This window comes from Canis lupus, chromosome 3 (assembly GCF_048164855.1).
Source record: "Canis lupus baileyi chromosome 3, mCanLup2.hap1, whole genome shotgun sequence".
NCBI lineage: Eukaryota > Metazoa > Chordata > Mammalia > Carnivora > Canidae > Canis > Canis lupus.
In genome coordinates this window covers 33,195,070-33,221,150 of record NC_132840.1, presented here as the reverse complement: position 1 = coordinate 33,221,150, position 26,081 = coordinate 33,195,070, and the positions used below count along the sequence as shown (strand labels likewise).

Sequence of the window (26,081 nt, the reverse complement as noted above, 5' to 3'; positions counted from 1 at the left end):
ACTGGCTTCCTGCTTTGGAATAATTTACCATGTTTGGTAAATTTATCATGTTTAGTATATTTGCCAAGAGTTGACAAATATTTATTCAAATGGGGCCTCTGACATTTTGCTGTGGTTGGTTCCCATCTGGATTTCCTGGCATGAAAGGTACTTGAATTGGTCAGGGTTCTTCAGAGAAACAGATCCAACAGGCTATGTATATGCCCCATGTATATATAGATATGGGTGTGTGTTTGTGTGTGTGTGTGTGTGTGTGTGTACAGAGAGGGACAGACAGAGAGACAGAGAGAGAGACAGAGACAGAGGAGACAGAGAGAGATGTATTTTAAGGAGTTGGCTCATGTGATTATGGAGGTGCAAGTCTGAAATCTGCAGGGTAGACCAGCAGGCTGGAAACCCAGGCAAGAGTTACAGTTCAAGCCCAAAGGCCATCTGCTGGTAGAACTCCTTCTTGATCAGGGGAGATCAGTCTTTCTTCTATTCAGGCGTTCAACTTATTAGATGAAGCTCACTCCCATTATGGAGGGCAATCTGCTTTACTCAAGTCCGCCAATTTAAATGTTATTCTCATCCCAAAACACAGAAACATCCAGGATAATGTTTCAGCAAATATCTGGGCACCATGGCCTAGAAAAGTTGATGCACTAAATTAACCATCAGTACTCTAGAAATCAGCCACGTTCTTGACATGGGAAGGCCATCTACAGCAGTGATACTTTCTCTCTCTCTCTCTGTCTCTCTCTCTGTATCTGTCTCTCTGTCTCTCTCTCTCTGTCATTTTCACTCCAACAGGGTCACTTTGGGGAAAATTTCAGGGGATGTCTCCACCCCTGTTTTCCCACATAGGCCACGCCATCCATTATTATTCTCCCCTCAACCTAGGGGCCAGGATATATCTGTAAGGAAGCAATTTCTGTTGTCCTATCTTCAAGTTCACTTAACCTTTCTTCCACCTGCTCAAATCTGCCTTTGCATCCCTCTAGTGAATTTTTCATTTCAGTTATTGCTTTTTGCAGCTCCAGACTTTCTTCTTGCTTGATTTTCAAGTTTTCTCTCTCTTTTTTTTTTAATTTTTTTTAATTTTTTAAATTTTTTATTTTTTTATGATAGTCACAGAGAGAGAGAGAGAGAGGCGCAGAGACACAGGCAGAGGGAGAAGCAGGCTCCATGCACCAGGAGCCCGACGTGGGACTCGATCCCGGGTCTCCAGGATCGCGCCCTGGGCCAAAGGCAGGCGCCAAACCGCTGTGCCACCCAGGGATCCCCAAGTTTTCTCTCTCTTTACTGACATTTTCATTTCATCCATCAGTTTCTTCACTTTCTCCACATCTTCCTTTAGTTCTCTGAGCATCTTTAAGACAGGTGTGTTAAAGTCTTTGTCCAGTATATTTACCATTAGGTCTTTCTCAAGAATTTATTTTTCTGTTGATTTATTTTTTCCCCTTTGAAATGGCCATACTTTCTTTCCTTCAAATGCCTTGTGATTTTTGTTGTTGTTGTTGTTGAAAATTGGACATTTGAATCTAATAATCTGGTAACCCTGGAAATCAGATTCTCCTCCTTCCCCGGGGTTTGCTGGGTTTTGTTATTGCTTTTATTTACTGGTTTTGTTGTCTTGATTATTGTAGGCTATCTTTGTGCTGAGGATCAGCCTGAGATATAAACTTAACATCTTCTCAGGTCTCCTCTGGGCATATGCTTTCATTTTCTAATTTCTCTTGAAAAAAGTTTTTTTAACATCCTAGTCATTAATGTCTGTTTCCCAAAAGGGAAAATAAAAAGAGAGAAAAAGGAAGGGCAGTGGGAACCAGCCCAGAAAATTCCCAGCAAGTCACTTCAGCTGGAGAGGGAGGGGCTTGCAACAATGGCAGGAGGTGTGACAACAATGGCAGCCACCTCTTTGCACCTTCTGGGATCAGAAGCAGCAGTGTCAGAGCACAGATTCCTAGGAGGACGAGATTCTTTTTGCCTGCTCTGGTTCTTGCAAGTTGTGTGCAGTCTCCTCCAGGAACACATGCACAGCTGCCTGCCATGTGGCTGGGATAGGGGATGGGCAGCCGCTACTGTGCTAAGAACTAAAATTGATCAAAATTCACTACAATTTACTGTCCAAGTCTTCCCCCTTGGAATTTGCAAGCCTTAAGCAGACTCCAGAGTTCCAAGATAGTTATATCAGACAGATTCTTCCAGTGCAATTGTTGCCTAGGTGGGAAGACAGATTCCTGGTGCTTCCTACCACTCCATCTTCCCAGAATCCCCTCTTGTGTTTGGTCTTAAAGGATTGTTTGGCTCATTAGATGGGCTGAAAGAAGAGGGCATTCCAGGCATTGGGAATAGCATGTGCAAAGACTGTGACAAGAATGAGTATGAGTCTGCTGGGGAAATGAAAAGAATTTTAGTATACACATGGGACAATGGGAAGATGGGGAAGGGGAGGGGAAGTAAAGAGAGATGGAAACAAGAGCAGTCTTTGGCTTTTGTGGTAAATAAATCCTCATGGCAGAGTTCCTGCTGATGTGAAATTCAAAATTGTATTCAAAACATAGGATATACGGTGATCAACCAAAAGCCCTGCATTTGAAGTGTTAAGTAAATTTAATTTGTTCAGCTTTTCTAAACACAGCTATAAACAGAAATAAACAGAGCTTGAAAAGGATGTTTTGAATTTTTTTTCTAAAGAGGGCAGAGTCAGAAAACTTTTCACTATTTTCAAGGAAATTGTCTTCTCTGTGCTTTGGAAATGGTGCCTACCACCTTGCATAGTTAACAGAAGTGGAGGGTCCTGTGGTCCCAGCATCTCATATATACAACAACCTCTTGGAAGCCTCTTCTGAGGCTTCTTCCTGCAGGCCCTCTGCTTTCCTCACCTTTGCAGCCTCCGACATTTCTCCTCAGTGACAACCCAATAGCCTGTTTACCTACCATCTCAACAACCAAGAGAATCAAGGAACCCCATGGAGAAGGGGAGCAGTGGGTAATGAGAGCAGTTTGCATTCCATTTTATTGGCAATAAATGAGAACACAAGCTCCAGTTGGGCATTTAGTTCAACAATAGTCTCCAAGGTGAGTGTAGCCCCACAGCCAGCACCATCCAACTTCTGCTCACTCTGTGTGGCACTTGAGACTTTTCACAGCACTATTCATAAAATAATAGCATGCCAACTGCATCTTTAAAAAGTATTAAGGTCTGTTCAATGAGGAACATATTCAAGGGAATTTAGACCCTCTGATTTGGTCAACCAGAAAATTCTATTAACTAGAAAATTCCATTTTTCAAAGAATTCAGAGTAACAAAGAGTTCATTGGAATCTCCCTAAAATAAGTCTTCTGGATTTACTCCCCTAAACTTAATCTAAGGACTTGGGAGTTGTGGGGCACCTGGGTGACTCAGTGGTTGAGCGTCTGCCTTTGGCTTAGGTCATAATCCTGGGATCCTGGGATCGAGTCCCACATCAGGCTCCCCACAGGGAGCCTGGTTCTCTCTCTTCCTATGTCTCTGCCTCTCTCTCTGTGTCTCTTATGAATAAATAAATAAGACTTTAAAAAAAGAAAAGAAAAGAACTTGGAGTTGTAGCAATGCATTTCATCTTAACCTAGAGGGCTATTCATTCGTTTGACAATAATTTATTTAGCATCTACTATGTGCTAGGCATTGTACTGGTTGTAGTGGTTCAACTTCATAGGCAATGCTCCATAATGAAGGAGTACGAGCCTACATGTCCTCAGTTGAGCAGAATGGGGAGACTGCCCAATGGAAATAAAGACCCAAATGATAACAAACGGGGGCTATGGATTGAGAGCTTGCTGGAGTAGTTATCCCCCATCACTTGCATTTGGCAAAGACTCAAAGGCAGGCACTGGAGCCAGAAAGGTTTATAGTTAAATAAAGAGCCCCCAGGCTTCATGGGTCCTCTGCCTCGGTGCTGTTGCCAAAGAGAAGCCAGAAACAGCTGACTGGAAGCAGGGTGACTATGTGATTGGCTTGGGATGTCTTTGCTTTTCTCTGCCTAGTCCTGAGTTAGAAGTGGCGGCAAAAAAAAAAAAAAAAAAAAGGAAAGTTGACTGCCATTGATCAAGTCCTGACTGTTTTGGGCTGATTACTGCAGAGGTTTGTGGTTTTCCTTCCCAAGCTGGTTGTTGCAGAGGTTGTGGGTCCGAGTTCCATTGTCATTATGGTCTGGCTGTTGTCTGTTTTTATATTAGGTGTCTCAGGACATACACATCCCTGATTTTCATTTTCAGATTACTTGAGATGTTCATCAGACAGGACACAAGCCAGAAGCAGAACTGGGTTAAAAAGTGAGGAGTAGGGATGCCTGGGTGGCTCAGTAGGTTAAGCATCTGCCTTCAGCTCAGGTCATGATCCTGGAGTCCCGGAATAGAGTCCTACATGGGGCTCCCTGCTCAGCAGGGAGTCTGCTTCTCCCTCTGCCCCTCCCCCTGCTTGTGCTCTCTCCCTTTCTCAAATAAATAAATGAAATATTAAAAACAAAAGAAGTGAGGATCAGAGTTGAGCAGTGATGGACAGACAGCAGACACGGGAGTCCATGGTGCTATCAGTGCAGCTGGGAGACAGGTCTGGGATGTTGGACTTCTATGATGGCTCATCCTCACTTCCTTTCTATTCACTCTGTTTGCTCAACAAATATTTCTATTTGTTATTTCTATGTGAAAGGTTGTCTTCTCTTTTCTCCATGATGCTTCCCTCAGTAACCACCACCTATTCTAATGTGTCAGCAGGCCTCCTTCCCTCACATTTCTGAATCTCCCTTCTTCCAGTTTCTGAATTCTCTTAAATGGGTTGAATGGTGTCCTCTAGACCACACACACACATAAAAAAAAAAAAAAAAAAAAAAAAAGATATGTCTACATCCTAATCCCTGGCATCTGTGACTGTGACCTTATTTGGTAAAAGGGTCTTTGCAAATGTAATTAAGGATCTTAGGATGGGACCATTCTTAATTATCTGGGCAGGCCCTAAATCCAGTGACAAGAGTGTCCTTGTAAGAATGAGTCAGAGGGAGACCACACAGACACGAGGGAGAAAGTGATGTGAATATGGAGGCAGAGACTGGAGGAATGAGGCCACAGAGTAAGGAGCACCAAAGATTGCTGTTAGTCACCAGAAGCTGGGAGAGAGGCATGAAATGGATTCCCCAGCAGAACCTCCAAAGGACTGTGGCCCTGCTGACACCCTTATTTAGGATTTCTGGCCTCCAGAACTGTGAGTGGCTAGATTTCTGTTGGTTTAAGCCACTGTGGTGATTTATTACAACAGCCACAGGAAAAGAATACAGTCACCCATAGGAAAGAGTTACTTTTGTTCAGGTCACATAACTGTATGATTTTGAATGCTTAGTTTATAGAAACACAGTTAAAATCACCTAAAATTTTTTTCAAAAGAAACCAACAATATAGCCATGATCCTCACCAGGCATACTGCTTATTTCTATTCATGTTCTCTTGCATCCATTATACTAATAAGTATTGTAGAGCTAGCATTTGCCATGCTTCCCTTTCATGCAGCTTTACAATGGAGATGTTGTCCCATGCAGCTTCCTTGTCTCCACTGTGATAGTCATGGTTGTGGCTCTAGAGCAGGACAGCAAGCTTTGATTATTTAATCACTTCTCTGTTGTTAGGTATCTAGGCTATTGTCAAACTTTTTTGTTACAGATAATGTTACAATGAAAAAATCAAAACAGTAATAACCACCATTAGTGGTGTGCCCACGATGCCTCATATTCAGACATTTCACCTTATAAGGTTTTATTTAAGCCTCTCAATAAATAATTATTTGAAGCAAAAACAGAAGAAGCTTCTTTGAGGGGGAGACAGGTATTACAGATTAAGAAAATGGGGCTCTGATAGGTCAATCCACAGGCCCCCAAGTCCCATAGAGCTAAGAAGCAATTTGATCTTTCTGACTCCAAAGCCCACATTTTGTCATTAAGCCATACTGCCTCCCAAAATTTAGCACAAATAAAAATTTTAACTTGCATCATATCTTCAAATTACATTTCCAAGAGTGAGATGAGAAAGTCAGAAGTTAAACACCTATCAGGTTCTGAATGTGCGTCATTCAGATGGGCTGGGTATTTGCCATGGTGCCACCCCAGCTGCATCCATTCTGCATCCTTCTCTGCCCTGCTCTGTGACCCAGGAGGCTGACTCCTATAAACCCATCATGCAAGTGGCTTCAGGTTGTGTGGGAGGAGAGAGCGGTTGGATATTTCTTGCTCTGCCTCCTCTGCTTCTGAGGTTTGGACAGTGGCTGTAACCTTCGCCCTCTAACCCACCCAAGAGACTTTAGTCCTCTCTGTTTTCAGCAATGACAGCTTCTTGCGTCTCCCCCTCCAGGCCCACGTAGGACTTGTTCTCCTGTTCTCCTGTTGCTGGTCCCAGAGTGTTTCACCATCACTGGTTGGCTCCCTTAACTCTGTCCACTCCTGCCTGAGCATCCTCATTCTCTCCCTTGAGTTAACCTTCTAAGTATACCATTCTTCCTGCAGAATGGTTATACTGTTCAAAAATTTCTTGACAGTGAATGATCCCATTGAAGCCTGAGATCTGGAAGTGCAAGAAAGAGTTGCAGGACAGGTGTGGAATCCCTTTGGATGAACTTTCCTGTCAAGTCCTCTGGCCATGACTTCTGCATGAGGAGTGTGGGCTCAGCTTCCCTGACTCTTTCCCCAGGTAGACACCTTTTCTATATAGAGCCACCTTCTAGGAATTTGGAATTGTGACCCAGAAACTACTACTATTCCTCATGGTAGTGCTGTAGCAGAAAGGTCAGGTAGGTACTGCTGGGTCTGGGACCAATGGTCCACCATGGCATATTGTAACCTGGCCTATACAGAAAGAGAAAAGATCTGAGACTCAGATCTACTGGAGGGAGTGTGGGTGGTAGAAGGCATGTAACCTGAGATTCAGATCTGCTGGGGGGAATGTGGTGGGGGTGGATAATCCTAAAAGAATGACTTCACTTCTCTGTGACTTAAGTTCCTCATTAAATTGGAATGGTAATCTCTGACCACTTTACAGGATTATTGTGGGAGAAAATGAAATAATGGATAATGAAAAGATGGAAGGAAAGGAGGGAGGGAAGGAGGAAGAAAGAGAGGGGAAAGGATGACAATGGAAAGAGATGGGGAGGGAGGGAAGCGAAGGAGGATGATGGACAAGAAAGAGAAAGAAGAAAGGGTTACAGACAATGCTAGGTGACCAGCTTTTTATAGAGCCAACTCCAGGGCACAACAATATCAGAAAAACAGAAAAACATAAGGCCAGAAGTCTACAGTCCTTGCCTGCATTCTCCAGAAACCCTCTAGGGGAAACAGTGGTAGAAATTAGTTTGATCAAGCATGTTCAACTTCACTGTCTCTGTTGGATCCCAGTGAGCCTATCCTAGCAACATAGGAGTATTGTAGCAGGAGATGCTTTCAAAGAGCTTTTTGTCTTGGGTTTTCATTGCAAAACTATTCCAAACTTCGGGTCTTTCAGTCTCATGCACCTAGTTTCACCATTGAAAATATAAACTCTAAAGAAAATTAGCATGATAGCCTTTATTGGGAATTGATCGTTTTGAAGGGGGAAGGTAACTTTCTTGGCGAGTGACATGTCCATGTATATCCTGTATCTGAATTTTATTTGTCAGTGTTTTTCACCTCCACTTGAGCTACTCAAGAGCAAGGAACCCATCATATGCCCACATAGTAGATCCTCATCTCTATGCTAATTAGTTAACCAGTTAACAGACACCGAGAGTACTAGAGTTGATAATGGATAATGAATGCCTCTATTGCCATATTCTTCCAATATTTCTTACACGTCTGCCACCTGCCAGGCATTGTTCTAAGTGATGGGAGTACAGCAGGGCACAAATACTACAAAATGTAACCCCTCTGCCCCCCCACTATAAACTCTTGCAAAATCTTACCAGAAGCTGGGGCCATAGATTAACCAATTAGTAAAAAAAGACAGAAAAAGAAAAAGAAAAAAAAAGAAGAAAGAAAGAAAGAAGAAAGAAAGAAAGAAAGAAAGAAAGAAAGAAAGAAAGAAAGAAAGAAAGAAAGAAAGAAAGAAAGAAAGAAAGACTGCACTGCCTTATAATGCAGATTAGGATGCAGGAGATGGGTTCATTTTGAGCTTTTAGCGGTATAACCTTGGTAGAGTCACTTGACCTCTCTTGTCTCAATGTCCTCATCTGTAAAATAGGGATAACAGAAATATCTAATAAAATTGTTATGAGGATTAAATTAATGAAGACATGTAATGTGCTTAGAATAATTCCTGGCACATGTTAAATACCCAATAAACGCTGGCTGTTTATTGCTGTTGCTGGTTTAACAACCCTGAATAGGTCATCACAGCTCTGCTTCAGTTCTTCCTCTATAAGATGGGGGATGATATTAACATCTCCCTCAAGGGTAAAATTCAGGTGAGAGAAGAAAGTGGAAGCACTTTATAAATGAGGGGTTTGAGCTAGGGACTCAAAGCCTCTAGTGGCTGGTTGGCCAGGCCAATGAGGGGTGACGAGGTGGAAAGTGGTAGAGAGTCATGGGGACTATGAGCCAGCACGACGCCAACACCAAGCTCCAGCGATTGTGGTCATGCAGATGTTTCCAATGAAGCCACAAATCCAGATTTTTATGTAAGATTCCTAGTTTCTAAATGTTGGCAATTAAGTCAGATTTTTGTTAAACACTTTGAGAGCCAATCAAAACAAAGGTGCAGGCTGCCAATCTGTGACTTGTTATAAACTTTTACAAATATTACTTAATAAACCAAGGAAGGGGGGAGAACTCTGAAAACAGCTGATGCAATAAACCAGCTGGAAAGCCAAGAAATAATAACATTAATTGGGTGCCACGTGTTGTGCACATGATAGCATTTGATTCTCTTAGCAATCCCAAGAGCTAGGCATAAGCATCCCCATTCTACAGTTGGGGAAACTGAGGGCCAGAGATGCCTAAGGTCACAGACCTTATGAGTAGGGTTGGATGCCGTATCTCTGTGACCCCCAAACCCAACTTCTTTCCACTCTGACAGTGTGGCAAGATGTGCAGCACATCTCACCTGAGCCCACAAGTCCCCATCATGACTGCAGAACTAAAATGCTGAAGGGAAACCTACGTGAAGATATTAAAGTTAACCATTTTCTAACATTTGGCACCTGAATTGACCCTCATCTAGAAGAGGGTCTTGGGCATTAGGGTACTCATTCAGTGAGGCATCCGGTCAGGTATATACTGAGAGAATTAAGCAGATATTTCACTCATCCAACAACTATTCCTTGAGCACCTACTCTGTGCCAGGCATAATATTAGTGTTGGAAATATAGTAATCAATGGAAAAGCAACACCCTTACCCTAGTCTAGTGAGGGGAGAAAAAAGTAAACACAATAACATCATTTTAGATATAATTGTCAGAAAGAAAAATGAAACAGGTTAAGAGGATAGACTGTGATTGAGGAGCACATTATTTTATTGTACACATTTTTTTCATTAAGATTTTTTTGAGTAGGTAGTACATTTACATGTTTAAAATAATCAAAATGATAAAAAAAAAAAAAGATATACCTGGAGGGGTGCCTGGGTGGCTCAGTTGGTTAAGAGCCCAACTCTTGGTTTCAGTTCAGGTCATGATCTTGGGGCCATGGAATAGAGCCCCAAGTCAGGCTCTGGGTTCAGTGTGGATCCTACTGGAGATCCTCCCTCTGAGTCTGCCCCTCCCCCTGCTCATGCTATAAATAAATAAATAAATAAATAAATAAATAAATAAATAAATAAATTCCTAAAAAAAATACTGTATTTCTCCTATTTTGAACGAATTGACCGTCTTTGCATATGTTTAAGGGTCATTTGTGGCTTACCCATTCTGGTATCTTGCTCAGCTTTATCTGTTAGATTGATGGTCTTTTTCTCCTCTATTTCTAGAAGCTTTGCATATATTAGGGGGATTTATCCTTTCTGATACAAACTGCAAATAATTTTTCCCAGTCTGTCATTTGCCTTTTGACTTCAAGTTTTTCTTTAAAAAAGCTTTTTTGCTTGTTTTACTTTCATTTCTAATTTTTTTATTTTTATTTATTCATGAGAGACACATAGAGAAGCAGAGACACAGACAGAGGAGGAACAGGCTCCATGCAGGGAGCCCGATGTGGGACTGGATCCTCAGACCCCAGGATCACGCCCTGGGCCAAAGGCAGGCGCCAAACCGCTGAGCCACCCAGGGATCCCCTCATTTCTAATTTTTAAAAGTAAACCTAACATTTAGCTTTTGAAAGTCTGAATTTTGTAACTCATCCAGAATCAATTACAAAACTCACTAGTGCCTGTCAGAAGCAAGTGACCAAGTCCTGATGAAGAAAACTGAGATTCAGAAAAGATTAGTCCTTTGTCTACAACATTTGTATACAAACATTTACGTAGTATATATTCTGTGTCAGGACAAATAAAATGGTTTACTTTTTTCAGTTGTATTTTTTTCCTACAACATTTAATTACAAATATTTGCTGCTGTTTATAATAAGATCCAATAGATAGGGCAGCCTTGGTGGCTTAGCAGTTTAGCGCCGCCTTCCACGCAGGGCGTGATCCTGGAGACCCGAGATCCAGTCCCAAGTCAGGCTCCCTACATGGAGCCTGCTTCTCCCTCTGCCTGTTTCTCTCTCTCTCTCTCTCTAATAAATAAAAAAGATCTTTAAAAAAAGATCCAATAGATGAAATATTTTTCCATGGATGGGGCCAAGAATACAATATACAAAACAGGGTAGAATTTTTTTATTCCCCCAAAGAACAATTATTATTGTAAGAACCAAGCACTGATTTACAACTGAAATTCTGGAATGCAGCCCATTTGCAGTTTCCAAAAAAGTGGTTTGGTACATTTTATGTCTGTAACTCATACTAAGCTTTGTGAAGGCAGAGACCAGGTTCCCCACAGTGCTCACTAAATAATTCTGAGGACAGCTTACTAATTGGTTGATTATGGAAAAAGTGGTCTGGGTACATCAGGTCTGTAAGTGCCCACACCTGTGTACAAGCTGTTCTTGGGGCCTGGAGTCCTTCTGTATACCTGTTCTCCAAAGCCTGGGCCTTGGGAAGTGGGGCCCTTGTCACTTCTGGGTCATGCCCCCCCTCCCCCCACCTGGACTGTTGGGCCTGGGAGGGACCATTTCCTGAAGTTGAGAAGTAGACAATTGGCCAGAGCCTGAGAACCAGTCTTGGAGTGCAGGGTTCATCACAATCTCGGTCAGCCCAGACCCTGAGGCTACGAGGCCCCCTATGACCACAAACCCCCCTGTGAGCTCAAGATAACTCTTCTCTCAGGGAGCTTCTAGAAAGAGACAGAGGCAGAAAAGAGAAAATAAACTAATATTTACTTTTTACATATTTGGTCTTCAAAACCATCTCACTGAAATTGTAGTATCAGTGAATCCCCATTGGTAGCCTAAGGAAACAGGCTAAGAAAGGAAACAAGCTCAGAAACAGGCTTGTTTATGGTCACAGAACTAATAGACACCTGGTCTAGAATAATGACATTATCAGTAACAGCTAACAGTTATTGGAAGTTTGCCCCAGACCCAAAACTGCCAAGCTGTTCTAAGAATGCGCATGTTGGATGCGGTTCTGGTAAAGTTGGTGTGGCCACAGCAGGAAACAACAGGGCTTGAAAGTAAAACATTTTCCTCACAGATCCCAGAAGGAGGTCAGTGCCTGTCATGGGGCAGAGCCACAGGGGAAAGCACCAGTGCTGGTCAGGAGAGAGAAAGAGTGAGGGAAAGTCTAGGCCAGAGCCTTTGTTGGGATTTCTTCCAGAAAGATAAGGCAGGGCAGGGTAGAAAGTTGGAAGAATTCTGGCAGGCTTTGGGCTCTCGGGTGGTCTCTAGTACCAGCCCTGGGATGATTAGGGTTTGCTGTATGAGGGTTAGATAAGGAGGTGGGTGAGGCAGTATAGACTCAAGACTCACTGGTTTGCCTATAAAAGGCAAGGTCAGGGGTAGGTTGATATTGTCATTAGGAATTGCTGGCTCTGGGATGGTCAGCCTCTTCCTGGATCGATAAACCCAAGAAATGACAGTTAATGCAGTTGATTCTGTGGTGAATGGATGCCCAATAGACAAATCCAACATCTAAGGAAACACAGAACATAGTGCTTTATGTGTCAAATTATCTAATGCTCATGATTGTCCTCTTTTTTTTATAAAGATTTTATTTATTCATGAGAGACACACAGAGAGAGAGAGAGAGGCAGGGACACAGGCAGAAGGAGAAGCAGGCTCCATGCAGGAAGCCTGAGTGGGACTCGATTCCGGGTCTCCAGGATCGCCCTGGGCTGCAGGTGGCGCTAAACCTCTGAGCCACCGGGGTTGCCCTCCTGACTATCCTCTGAACAGGAACTGTTATTAACCCTGTCAGTTACTGATGAGGAAACTGAGTTCCCGAGAAGTTAAGTAACTTGCTCAGTGTCGTCCAGCTGGTGAGTGGTACACCAGTGGGATTTACACCTAGGTTCCTAGCACTCCTGGCCCACAGTGCCACCCTGATATTTCCCCTGTACCAAGCACTAGTGCTCAGAAGGGAGGAGGAAAGGTGCCCTCCTAACTGCTCCAGGTGGACTGAAAATTCTCCTCTGCAGAAGCCAGATGCTCTGGTTCTCCTTCAAAAAAGAAGGTCAGAAGTGCTGGGATTCAAATCCTTGCTCTGCCACTTGCTGGCTGACTGTCCCCTGGAAGTTCAATTTTTTTTTTAATTTTTTTAATTTATCTATGATAGTCACACAGAGAGAGGAGAGAGGCTGAGACACAGGCAGAGGGAGAAGCAGCCTCCATGCACCGGGAGCCCGATGTGGGACTCAATCCTGGGTCTCCAGGATCGCGCCCTGGGCCAAAGGCAGGCGCCAAACCACTGCGCCACCCAGGGATCCCTGGAAGTTCAATTTATACAGGCCTAAGTGATCTCGCTTGTAAGATAATGATGATAATATCTTCCTCACAGGGTTGTTGTATAGAATGGATGAAATCAGGTAGGCCAAAGACTCAGCACAGAATAAGTGCTGAGTAAGTGGATTTTCCCTTGGTGTATTGGTTGAGACCAAGGCCTTCATCCACACTGGGGGAGGTTATTTCTCTCAGGATACAGAGGTCTCCTCTCTAGCCCAAAAAAGTTATTTGGCTTCCACCGGTGAGGAGAAGGAGGTACTCTCTCCTTAGATGTGTGAGTGGTGAAGTCTGGGTGGGGAGAAGTCTTACTCCCATTTGCCTGACTTGTCCAACTGCTTCAGAGTCTGTTAAATATGGCAGTATATGCCTTTCTGTTGAGTCCAGGTTGGATTGCAGGAGAAGCTGGTAGAGCCACCAGTTTCTGTGCTTTATATTTCACATATGTGGAGATATTGTGCATCAGACAAGAAATCAAGAACCCAAAACATTTCACTTTCTTTTAGGACATAAACCCACTTCTCCTGGCATACTCAAGTTTCCTAGTTCTGTCTGGCTTTGAAGACAGAACCTTCTTCCTCTGTCGTGTTTGGCTTACTTATACCAAACAACAAATGATTTGAATGACTTGTTAAAATTGTTAGTGTTCTCTGGCATCCCAAGGGAGAGATGGTGCCTGTTCAACTAATATGCCATTAGTTAGTACAAGAATGTGAGCCTGGCTGGGAGGCAGGGAAGAGAGGTGCTGTGCAAAGAAGCTATGTTTTAGGCAGAATTTATTATCTCACTGGGTCATATCTTCCAAGTATATAGTCTCTGGACTGTCTTCCTAAAAGATATCAATATCAGACAAAATAGACTTCAAGGCAAAAAATATTGCCAGGGATAAAGAGGGTCACTGCCTTATGATAAAATGATCAGATCACAAGTTAATGAAAGTTAGTAACACAGCCTTGAGATATATAAATTACAAATTGAAAGGACAAGAAGAAAAAGACAAATGTCCTATCACATTAGTGGATTTTAACATAAGTCAATCAGTAATTGATCAGACACAAAAAAATAAGTACAGATACAGAAGATTTGAACTAATGTACTCTCAAGTTTGATTTAATGGGTATATATATAACAATGCACCATAACCTGCAGAATGTGTATTTTGTCCAAGCACATGTTGAAACGCTTATGAACATCGAACATCTACTGGATCATAAAGTACATCTCTACAAACCTGAAAGGATTACTGTCATAAGTCTTTATTCTCTGTTCACAAAAGGGTTATTAAAAATCAACAAGTTTTTTCAACAAATGTTGCTGGAACAGTTGGATATCTACATGCAAAAAGATGAATTTAGACCCTTACTCATACCACACACAAAAATTAATTCAAAATATATCAGACCAAAATTCAAGGCTAAAGCTATAAAGCTTTTAGAAGAAAACACAGGAGAAAATCTTCTTGACTTTGGATTAGGCAAAGAGTTATTAGATATGACACTAAAAGCATGATTCATAAAAGAAAAAATTGATGGATCAAACGTAATAAAATTTTGTACTTTAAAAGACACCATTAAAAAGATATAAAGAGGGATCCCTGGGTGGCTCAGCGGTTTAGCGCCACCTTCAGCCCAGGGCCTGATCCTGGAGACCCAGGATCGAATCCCACATCGGGCTCCCTGCATGGTGCCTGCTTCTCCCTCTGCCTGTGTCTCTGCCTCTCTCTCTGTGTCTCACATGAATAAATAAAATCTTTAAAAAAAACTATTTAAAAATACGTTAAGTAAAAAAAAAGGATATAAAGATAAGCCACAGACTAGGAGAAAATATTTGTAAATCCTAATTCTGATAAAGGTCTAATATCCAGAATATATAGAACTTTTACAACTCAAGAAGATAACCCAATTTTTTAAATAGGCAAAAGACCTAAATAGACATTTCACCAAAGAAGACATATAAATAGCTGATAAGCACATTAAGAAGTGCTCAGCCATTAGGAAAATGCAAATTAAAATCACAAGGAGATGTCACTTTGCACCTGCCAGGATGGCTATAATTAAAAAGACAAACAGTAATAACTGTGGGAGTAGATGTGAAGAAATCAGAACCCTCATACACTGCTGGCATTTTAAAGTCCCTTTTTTTTAATTAATGAGAAACACAGAGAGAGAGAGAGAGACAGGCAGAGACACAGGCAGAGGGAGAAGCAGGCTCCATGCAGGGAGCCTGACATGGGACTCGATCCCGGATCTCCAGGATCACGCCCTGGGCTGAAGGCAGTGCTAAATGGCTAAGCCACCTGGGCTGCCCACATTGCTGGCATTTTAAAATGATACATCCACTTTAGAAAATAGTTTGGCAGTTTCTTAAAAGTTCAATGTAAATTTGTGTTTAATGACCTAGTAATTTGGCTCATAGATACCTACTAAAGATAAATGAAAACATGTGTCCACAGAAAGATGTCCGTGAGAGTTTATAGCAACATTATTTTGAAAAACAAACCATATGTTACCCATACAATGCAATGCTGTTCACCAATAAGAGGAATGAACTACTGATAACATGCTACTAACAAGGATGAACTTCAAAAATATTATGCTAAATGAAAGAAACCAAAATTTTAAAAGTTCACATTGTATGATTCCACATACAATGGAATTTTCTGGACAGAAAATGTCCAGAAAAGGCAAATCTATGGAGACAGGCAGCACATTGGTGTTTGCCTGAGGATGGAGGAGGGAATAGGGATTGACTAAAGATGTGCATGACAAGTCTTTTGGGGATGGTGGAAATGTTCTACAATTGGATTTTGCTGATGATTGCACAACTCAGTACATTTACTAAAAACCATTGAATTGTATGCTTAGCAGGGGTGAATCATACAATATGTAAATTATACCTAAATAAAGCTTTTTAAAAAAATAACAAAAGATAAATAGGAAAATCTTATGCTGGGAAGTTAAGAAACAGACATATATATAAAAAAACAAAAAGTAAGGGCGCCTGAGTGGTTCAGTCAGTTAAGCGTCTGACTTGATTTTGGCTCAGGTCATGATCTCAGGGTCATGAGATTAAGCCCCACGTGGGGTTCTGTGCTGGGCATGGAGCCTGTTTGGGATTCTCTCTCTCTCTTTCCCTATGCCCCTCCCCACTCGCACTCTCTCTCTCTCTTTAAAAAGAAAGGAAAAATAAAAAGAAAAGAAGTTAAAAAGTAGAAACCCTTTTAGCAAACTAAGAATGAAAGAGAACTCCCTTAATCTGATGAAGAACATGTACAAAAAAGCCTATAACAATAATAATACTTAATGGCAAAATGTTTAAAGCATTTCTCTTTAAGATGAGGAACAAGACATGGATGCCCGCAAATCATGATTTTTCATTCAGCTCTGTACTAGAGGTCTTAGCCACCACAGTAGGCACACACACACACACACACACACACACACACACAGGTTATAAAATGTACAAGGACTGAAATGGAAGAAACAAAGCTGTCACTATTTGCTCATGATATGCCTGTGTACACAGAACACCTCAAAGTATAAGAAAATTTAGTAAATCAACAGGATATAAAATCCAGGTACAAAAATATATTTTATTTCTATACACCATAAACAGAAAATGCAGTAAAACAGGACACTATTTACAACAGCATCAAAATAAATAAAGTATATAGGACTAGATCTAAAAAAAAGATACTCAATTACAGAGAAAAAATAATAAAACTCTGAAACAAGATCTAAATAAATGCAAATAAATAAAATTTTTTAAATGTTCACGAATTGGAAAAGTCAATATCATAAAGATGTCAAATCTATCAAATTGATCAATAATTTCCACACAATTACAATAAAAATCAGAATTGTTTTCTTGGAACAAGTCTCTTTCTAAATTTTTGTGTGCCTTTATTGAAGACCTATACATTCCTGAAGAGGAAGAAAACGTTAAGACGTGTCTGGCAAGGTATCAAGAATTATTATAAACTTATAGTCATAAAGACAGAGTGGTGTTGACTAATATGTACAGAACCCAAATATATACAGAACTTGATTTTACTACAGAGAAGTCATTTTAGTTCAAAGTGAAAGAATAGATTTTTCAAGGTAGTACTGGGACAATTCACTAACTTTAAGGAAAACATAATTTTTGACTCTTACATTAGTCTTTAGCCAGGTTGGTCAGACCTGTATGAGAAAAGTATAAGTATACAAGTTTTAAAATTTACATAGAAAAATAACTTTATTAGAGTAGGGAAGATTTTTAAAAGAAGGCAAAGACAAATCATAGAGAAAAAGATTGATACATTCGATTACATTAAAACTAAGAGATATAGATAAGCCATAAACAAGGACACATATATAAATAATGTGTTGATATCCAGATTATATGAAGATCAATATGGAAAGACAAACAACCGAATTAAAAATGGGCAGAAGAAATGAATAGAAATTTCACTGAAGAGGAAACACAGATGGCTCACAAACATGTTAAAATGTATTTAATTTCATTAATCAGGGAAATGCAATATACACCATAATGTAATACTATTTCACACCTACCAGACTGACAAGAGTTAAAAATTAATCATTCCCAAATGCTGGAGCAAAATGAGCTTTCACCCCTTGTGGATGAATGCATCAGTGAGTCAAAGTAATTTGGAAAACAGGTGGTATTACCTAGTAAAGTTGAACATCTGCATAAACTGTAACTAATAACTCCACTGCCATGTAAAACATTGCTTAATCTATATCAGAGTACTGGGTTCTTTCGAACACATACCTTCTGTTCAGAGGAACAGAAAAGTTTCACATTCCCAGAGGTAATGATGCGGATCTTACAGGGGAACATTCTCCCCTCCCCCAATCTTGGGAATATTCTTGGCTGCTGGGGTTAGGTAGAAACAGCTCCACTAGCCAAGATTTTGTTGAGCTTTTACTCTGTTGTTCATGGAGTCAAAAAAGAGAGGATTTGTATTTATTTTCCAAAAATAAAATTAGGATATTGACTATGCTTTTTAATTTTATTTTTTAAAATAGATTTTATTTATGTATTCATGAGAGACCTACAGAGAGAGGCAGAGACATAGGCAGAGGAAGAAGCGGGCTCCCTGCAGGGAGCCCGATGTGGGACTCGATCCCAGGACCCTGGGATCACGCCCTGAGCCAAAGGCAGATGTTCAACCACTGAGCCCCCCAGGTGCCCCTTGACTATGCTTTTTGAAGGAAAACCTCCCCACCAAGGGATTGTGCTGCACCCCGTCCCTCCCAGAGCAGAGAATTATGTAATCAGATGACTGGTCTGTGTTTGTGCCCAGTTCTGATATGTGGTGTAGATGCCTGAGAAGGTCCAGGAGGGAAGGTCAATGAGCTGGTCTCCTGAGTTCTTCATTCCTGCCCTCGAGAAGGCTCATTTCTGGTCTAAGGATTCTCCGTGATCACTGCAGATCCCTTGTTAGCCAGGCTCTGACTGAGGGTTCCACTGGCCAGCCATCAGCACCAAATTTTCTTGTAGGATTGGCCCCCACCCCCAGCTCTAAGAAAGGGATATCACCCAAACACAGGCATGCATGGCGATGTGGAGGGGCCTGTGTATCATGGACTTTTCTGATGGACAGTTCTCAGCAGGATTTTCCTTAGTGTTGCCCAGATGAGAGTTTTCAGTGGTCACTGCCCATCCCGAAATCCAGGGATGGGTGGGCACTATGGGAGAGAGAGTCTGGAAAAGATCATTGAGGGCCTATAGCCTTGTGCCTTCCTCCCCTCACCTCCATCCCATCAGCTGGTTGAAGCCCTTCTGCTATGTGCTCCCAAGACATTATCTAGTTTTTGTTCATTTTTCTCTGGGAACAAGGAGTTTACTACTTCCAGAGGGAGTCTGTTGTATCTTCAAACATTTATAGTTGTCAGTTTCCAAAGGGCTGAGGAGGTAGGCCTTAAAAATAGTGTTGTAGGGAGAGAGGGGGAAGATGGAAGAGCTTTTGAATAAATTGTTCTTTCTGCTTGAGCTTTCTTAATTGAGATCTCGATAGCTTGCAACCACTTACTGAGCAGCTAGACATGCCAAGCTCATTAATTATTTTTCACGTAAGGTTCTAAACTTCTCCAAACCCCATGAATTAGGTATAATTAATATTCTCATTTCATGGACAAGGAGATAGAGATTCAGAGCAGTGAGGTCTGTCCCACAACCTCTTTGTAGCCTCATGAAGCAAGGAGTCATCTTTGAGTTGAGAAGGTAAAGGCTCAGGTAGGTCAAATGACTCCCTGGTTGCATTCCTTGGTGTCAGAACATGAACCTAAATCTTTGCCCTTCTCCTGACTCCATCACCCTCTGCCCAGAGCCTCCACATATTGATTGCTCTCATCTTGACTTTTTCCAGAAACCAAGGCTCTGTCCATTTCTTATTCAGTTCCTTAATCTGATTCCCAGCTGTGATCCCAGCTGCCCACGACCATCCTGTCACTGGCCGTCATGGCTGTGCGGACAGCTATTCTATGTCGCCCATCCTGCCTCCCCCATTCATCAGCCACTAACCTCAGCACCTTCCCAAAGGACACGAGCATCTGGACCCCAGCAGCAGCAGGGAGCAATGTGGACATGGTTGCCCAGGAAGTGGTAGTGGACGGTGTGTCTACAGCAGAGGGTCTACCCAGTTACCAGCACGCGGTGTAGGGGGTGGAGGCAATTCTGCACCATAAAGGAGATAGGAGCTGAAATCTAACAGCCAGTGACAGGATTCTTTGAGAAGTGTTTCTGGGTTTAGGGAGGACTTAGTGGAAAGAGAGAGACCCCAGTTCTGTTCCTGACTTGGCACCTGATTTCCAAGTGGCCCTGCCTGGGCTTCTTTCCTTCTCCGAGTCCCAGAGAGTGGAGCAAACATATCTCTGGGGCTCTAAACCTGGGTTTTGAACCCTGGATCTCTGACTCTTGGGGGCTGTGTAGATGCAAACAAGTGAGACACGGTGGGCTGAAAAGGAGTGAGAAATCACATGGATCAGACGTGGCCTGCAGTCTCCTCTGTACCTGCTGTACAGGGCAGGGGAGGGGAGGGGAGGGGTGTGCAGGTACCTGATGCCATGGAGGGAAGGGTAAACATCAGAGAAAGCAGAGCAACAGGGTACCTCGAGCAGCTGGTCCTAAGCAGCTGGTCTAAGCAGGGCACCTATAAGCAGCCTTATAGGAGATGTTAGGCAATTTACACAAGAAGGAAAAGAAAGTCGAGGTTAGGCATGATTTGCTAAGAGGTGAGTGACTAGGACGATGTGCCAGGCATTTTCAGTGTCTGCACAGTATGTCCAGTTTTCTAACTGCCACCACACACAGCTCCAGGATTACCACAGAGGTGGCAATTTTAAACAATGTGACCCTGTCCCCTGCCCCGACTGGCCACAGGTGATTGGCCCAAGCTGGGCGAATCATAACCTTCTCTGGGAATTTTGGATTTGGATCAAAACAGACCTGCTGGTAGTGATGGTTCCTTCATAAGGATTGGCACAGTAGCAAAAATGCTCCATTTCTTCTTTAGAGAGAGAATTATATAGCAGAAATGTCATCACCTGAACGTAGGCTCAATGAGAGCAGAGACTGTTGTCTATTTCTGTTTGTTGCTGTGTCCCTAGAATATGCCTGGTGCGTAATAATAATGATAATAATAGGAACATGTATATAGTACTCACTATGATCAGACAACGGTCCTCAGTGCTTCACAGGTGTAATTCATTTAATTCTCATAACAACCCTAAAAGATAGAACATCATTATCCCATATGAGAAACTGAGACACAGGGTGTCTTGTCTAAAGTCACACAAATAGTTGGTCTGGGGGCCAAGATTCAAACATGAGTCATCTAGTTCTGGAGTCTGTGCTCTTGATCACTAGTTGAACACAGAGAGGAGACAATGGCATTCTAAGAAAGGCAAATGATCAAGGAACTTTATGTCCTTTCTTGCTGGTGTAACTTCCCTGTGTTATCCAACCACCGATACTGAAAATGATATAGAAGAGAAAGGAAAGACAGGGCTACCCGTATAGTTCTGCTTCTCAGCCCTTCCTTGCTCACAGTAAACCAAAGGTAGAGAATGTACAGATAGAATGTACATGTATCAAGAGGTGAAACAAAGATTATTGAATTAGTTTTGTATGGTGTTTCCACTGTTCTTGTTAAGAACAAATACATACATATGTATGGACTACTAAATATACATTGTATGATTTGGGTGATTCTGCATACAAAATAAATGCTCTTATATTTGCATTTAAAACTGGCACTGCAGGGGCACCTGGGCAGCTCAGTCAGTTAAGCATCCAACTCTTGATTTCGGCTCAGGCCATACTCACAATGAAAACAGCTTGCCTACAAACTTATTTCCATAGAGTGATGCAGCTGCGCTTAGGATTTGCAATTCAGGGCTCATTTTTGACAAGACTGCTTATCTTCTCTGCCCGTAGCATCTCACTCTATGCAGCTCAAGTCACCTGGGAAGCATCTCCAGGCTTCCTGCTGCCCATCAGTTTCAGCTGCTCTGGAGGGCAACTCCTAGCTCCTTGGGGTGCCCCCCAGCCCCCCAGTATACTCTTGAGGTTTTTTTTAAGGGTTTTATTTATTTATTCATGAGAGACACACAGAAAGAGAGAGGCAGAGACACAGGCAGAGGGAGAAGCAGGCTCCATGCAGGGAGCCTGACGTGGGATGCAATCCCGGGATTCCAGGATCATGCCCCAGGCCGAAGGCAGGCGCCAAACCTCTGAGCCACCCAGGGATCCCCAAATCCTTGAGTTTTGAAGGTGATCCATCAAGGTGTTTTCAAGTGACATGGTAACAGAGACTTCATTCTAGTCTCATAGATCTTTACTTCTTTGTCAGAGTCACTTACAAGGGAACCGGGGTTAATGTGCAGGTGGTGACAGCAGAAGAGCCCCGTGGGAGGAAGAGAAGGAATGCTGTATCTGGGATAGTTGGTAAAGGCTTCAAGAAAGGTGGGGCATTAACCTGTGCCTTTGGAGTCAGAGGGAAAGACATTCCAAGCAGAGGACACAGCATGGGCACAGGTGTGGAGGTCAGAGAGAGGGGCAGGGCTAAGGAACTCACAGTGGGCAGTGTTAGAAAAGCTCCAGGCCTGTCGAATGGGAGGAGGTGGTGTGCTGGAGAGGTGGGAAAATGGATGTCTCTGCTCCAGAAGAGGGCTGAGATTCTGTATCCCCACTTGGAGACTTCCTCCACCATATGTTGTTAGTATTGTAAAACTAAATGGTGAAACTGATAGTAACTCCCTGTGAGTACTGCAAGGCACCAGGCAAAGCTCTGAGCACTTAGCATCCATCACCACATTTGACTCACACAATCTTGTGAACTAGGTACTGTCGTATTATTCCTATTTTATAGAGAAGCTAAGAAATTTACCCAACCCAAGATCACAGAGCTAGTAAGCAATAGACCTAACATTTGAACTTGAACAGTCTGACTTTGAACTGTCCTGGAGTAAAGAACCTGCTTAACTTTGTTTCATCCAGCATTTCCCAACTTGTTTTTTTTTTTTTTCTCAAGATTTTATTTATTTATTCATGAGATACACAGAGAGAGAGAGTCAGAGACACAGACAGAGGGAAAAGCAGGCTTCCTGCAGGGAGCCCGATACGGAACTTGATCCTAGGACCCCGGGAACACGTCCTGAGCTGAAGGCAGACGCTCAACCACTGAGCCACCCTGGCATCCCAACCAACTTGTTTTTTTTTTTTTTTTTTTAAAGATTTTATTTATTTATTCATGATAGTCACACAGAGAGAGACAAAGAGGCAGAGACACAGGCAGAGGGAGAAGCAGGCTCCATGCACCAGGAGCCGGACGTGGGATTTGATCCCGGGTCTCCAGGATCGCGCCCTGGGCCAAAGGCAGGCGCCAAACCGCTGCGCCACCCAGGGATCCCCCCCAACTTGTTTTAATTAAAAATTGTGCATATCTGGTAATATTGTAAGGCAATTGATTCTGTGGGCAATAGGAAGTTATTAAAGAGTTCTTACCCAGGAACCTTTTGATTTGATTTCCTTAGTAAGCTAATCATCAGTCACTCACACTTTAGTGTGAATTAGTCTTAGAGCCCCCTCAATTTTCTTACAAGCTTCCTAAGAGCAAGTACCATGTCACCTCATTGCTGTGTCCCCAGAACACAAGGAGACATGGCATAACATTGTGCTCTAAAAAATGTTTGCTTGAATGAGTTGTAATTTTGCATGTTGACGACAGTGGGAGCAGTGGAAAGAAAGGCCTGGAGTCTGGGAGGCACAGGGTGAAATTGTCAGAGTGGGAGGGACAGGAGGCAGGAGCCATTGTGGGGCAGCATGGGAATCAGAGGCTTGGGGCTGAAGTGGACAGCTAGACTAATCTCTATCAATGGCATGGCTCAAGGCCAGGCCTGAACATTGATTGAAACGCAACTCCAGGAATGCCTGGGTGCCTCAGCAGTTGAGCGTCTGCCTTCAGCTCAGGGTGTGATCCCAGGGTCCTGGGATTGAGTCCCACGTTGGGCTCCCTGCAGGGAGTCTGCTTCTCCCTCTGCTTGTCTCTGCCTCTCTCTCTGTCACTCATGAATAAATAAATCTTAAAAAAAAAAAAAAAAAACCACAAATCCAAATACTCAGAATATTTTGTCTTTTAGACAGTCACTAAACTCACTGGTTAATTGGAGAATGAGGCATGCTTTGGAGTTGAAGGTATATCAGGAAATTCCTGGTTTTAAGAATCAGAGTTGGAGAAAAAAAAACACATCTCAGACTTGTATCTACTCCACCCTCATTCCCCCAAAGTTACTGGCAAAGAGCAGGGCCTTTGGAGAGTTGGCTTGTTGAACTGAGGGGTCCTTAGAAAACACTCAGCCTGTTTTTCTCTTTTTTTTTTTTTTTGAGACTTTTTATTTATTTTTCAGTAGGCTCCATGCCCATCATGGGGCTCAAATTTATAACCCTGAGATCAAGAGTCACAAGCTCTACTGAATGAGCCAGTACCTACTCCTGCCCTCTTCTCTCATTCTAAGGAGAAGAAGACCGGGACCCAGAGAGGATGAGGTCACAGAGCTGTTTAAGTTGGGACCAACGTCTAAGGGTTCCTTCCCAGTCAGGAGCTCTGTGCACAGCTTCAGAGCCTACACCCGGGCCCCTCTGCCTGGCCCCAGCAGTTTCTTGGCCCCATCCTCTCCACCTTCCTCCTCCTCCCCTGTGTCAGGGGAGGCGGCCCTTGTGCACACCAGCCCCAGACCGCAGACTGCACTCCCTGCTGCCGCCTGACTGCCCCTAATGAGATTACAGACTAGAGTTAATTCCCACTAGCTTTAAAGGGCAGGCCAGGCCACAAGAAATTGCGAAAAGAAAACCTTTCACAAAAAAATTGCTAAACGTGGATGATGATCCTAACAGTCCTTTCCCCTTTCAGCACGGCACAGACCGCTGCTCTCACAAATCATCTCTGAACGGGATATTACACCAGTCCCAATGAAGTAGACGCTATTATGTTTGCCTTATAGATGGGGAAACTGAGGCACTGTGAGATTATATGGCTTGCCCAAAGTCACGCAGATGGCAAGTGACAGAGCTGGGACTTGAATAGGTTGGACTGTGTCATTTAAAAAAAATAATAGGCCTTGAGAGCCTACAGGGTTCCCTGCTTCAGGGCAAAGTAATCCTGTGAAGGATGCACAGCAATGAATGGGAGACCCCGAGTCTGAACCCAGATCCACTGGACTCAAATCCTACACTCTGCACAATGCTGCTAAGCACTTTCAAATCCATCTATCTGTCACTGAGGCACCAATCAAACCCACACAGGCCTGAACTCCACTCTGCTACTGCAGGCTCCGTGACCATGACCAAGGAACTCTGACTCCTGGGGTCTCAATCTCACTTTCAGGAAAATGAACAGGGGCACCTGGGTGGCTCAGTGGTTGAGTGTCTGCCTTTGGCTCAGGTTGTGATCCCGAGGTCCTGGGATTGAGTCCTGCATCGGGCTTCCTGCAGAGAGCCTGCCTCTCTCTCTGTGTCTCTCATGAATAAATAAATACAATCTTTAAGAAAAAAAAAAAAGAAAGAAAAAAATGAACGTTGGGATTTTAGGGTTGTTGGGGGGACCCCTACACCTCACACAGGTCAAGCAGGTGAGTGGGTCTGGCACACAGCACATGCTTTTTGCCCTGGTTTCCTCATCTGTAAAATAATACTTATAGGACTCACTTCTAGGAATTGGTATGAAGATTAAATGCACTAATACAAGGAATGTGCGTCTAGAACAGCACCTGGTACATAGTAAATGCTTAATCAGTGTTAGTGACTGCTAGTATCTTCTTGTCTTCAGTTCTTTCTGGAATAAAGTCGGGGTAAAAATCAAACTAACCAAGTGAGTGTCTCTCTGTTTCTCCCCTGTTTGAGAGGTGCACCGGGCTTTGAGGTCCAAACTCCCAGACCACGTGGCCTGCTCTAATTTCCCAGGCCCTAATCTGTCCCTGGCTCCTAATGATGCAGCTGGTAATAGGATTGTGGCTTCCCTCTGGGGCAGCTCAAAGGCCATGGCTGTGGGGCTGGTGACTGGTGCTTAGCAACTCTGCCCACCTGCCTGCTGAGCAGCTGGAGCCTCTGGCTGGGACCCTGTGCCCTCAGCTGGCCTCACGTGCATGGAATGGTGCTGTGCCCTGTGCCAGCAGGCTGGGCTCACCATGGTGCCAGGTGCCATCCTGGCACGAGGGAGGGACGTGTGCAAGCGAAATGGCCTGCTCATCCTGTCTGTGCTATCCGTCACCGTGGGCTGCCTTCTTGGCTTCTTCCTGAGGACCCGTCGCCTCTCACCGCAGGTCAGTCAACCGGAGCTTCTGGGGGGGGGGCTCCGTGGAGGAGGGGTATGTGGGCCAGAGGGATCTGGGAGTCACAGTCCCGCTCCATGGCTCATGGATGACATGATGGTGGGGGAGCCACTTTGCCTCTCTGGGTCCCCGTCTTCTCATCTGTAGCAGGGGTGCAGGACTAGAGTGAGATCTGATAAAATGGTGGAGGAAGTGGTTACAGATGGCACCACCAGGTGAGAGAGAGGCCAGGACGTGGCGTTAGGATGACCACAGGGTGAAGAGGCACGGGAGCGGGAGCCGGGGCCTGGGAGAGCGCGGA

General features: G+C 43.3%; 1 protein-coding gene and 1 long non-coding RNA gene across 3 annotated transcripts in view; one reads left to right on the top strand and one right to left on the bottom strand.

Moving 5' to 3' along the window:
- Window positions 1–26,081, bottom strand: part of LOC140630319 (uncharacterized) — a 43,601-nt gene that overhangs the window by 6,569 nt on the left and 10,951 nt on the right. The window contains exons 4-5 of one of the 2 annotated variants that reach the window (XR_012028090.1): window positions 20,618–20,679; window positions 16,557–19,628 (exon numbers count right to left, since the gene is read on the bottom strand). This is a non-coding gene — a long non-coding RNA (uncharacterized lncRNA). Of the gene's footprint in view, window positions 1–16,556; window positions 19,629–20,617; window positions 20,680–26,081 lie in introns of those variants that run through there. The other variant, XR_012028089.1, reaches the window with a different exon arrangement.
- Window positions 25,367–26,081, top strand: part of SLC1A7 (solute carrier family 1 member 7) — a 42,988-nt gene continuing 42,273 nt past the window's right edge. The window contains exon 1 of the mRNA XM_072820273.1: window positions 25,367–25,771. Coding sequence (XP_072676374.1) covers window positions 25,595–25,771 — 177 coding nt within the window. The 5' untranslated portion in view covers window positions 25,367–25,594. The remainder of the gene's footprint in view (window positions 25,772–26,081) is intronic.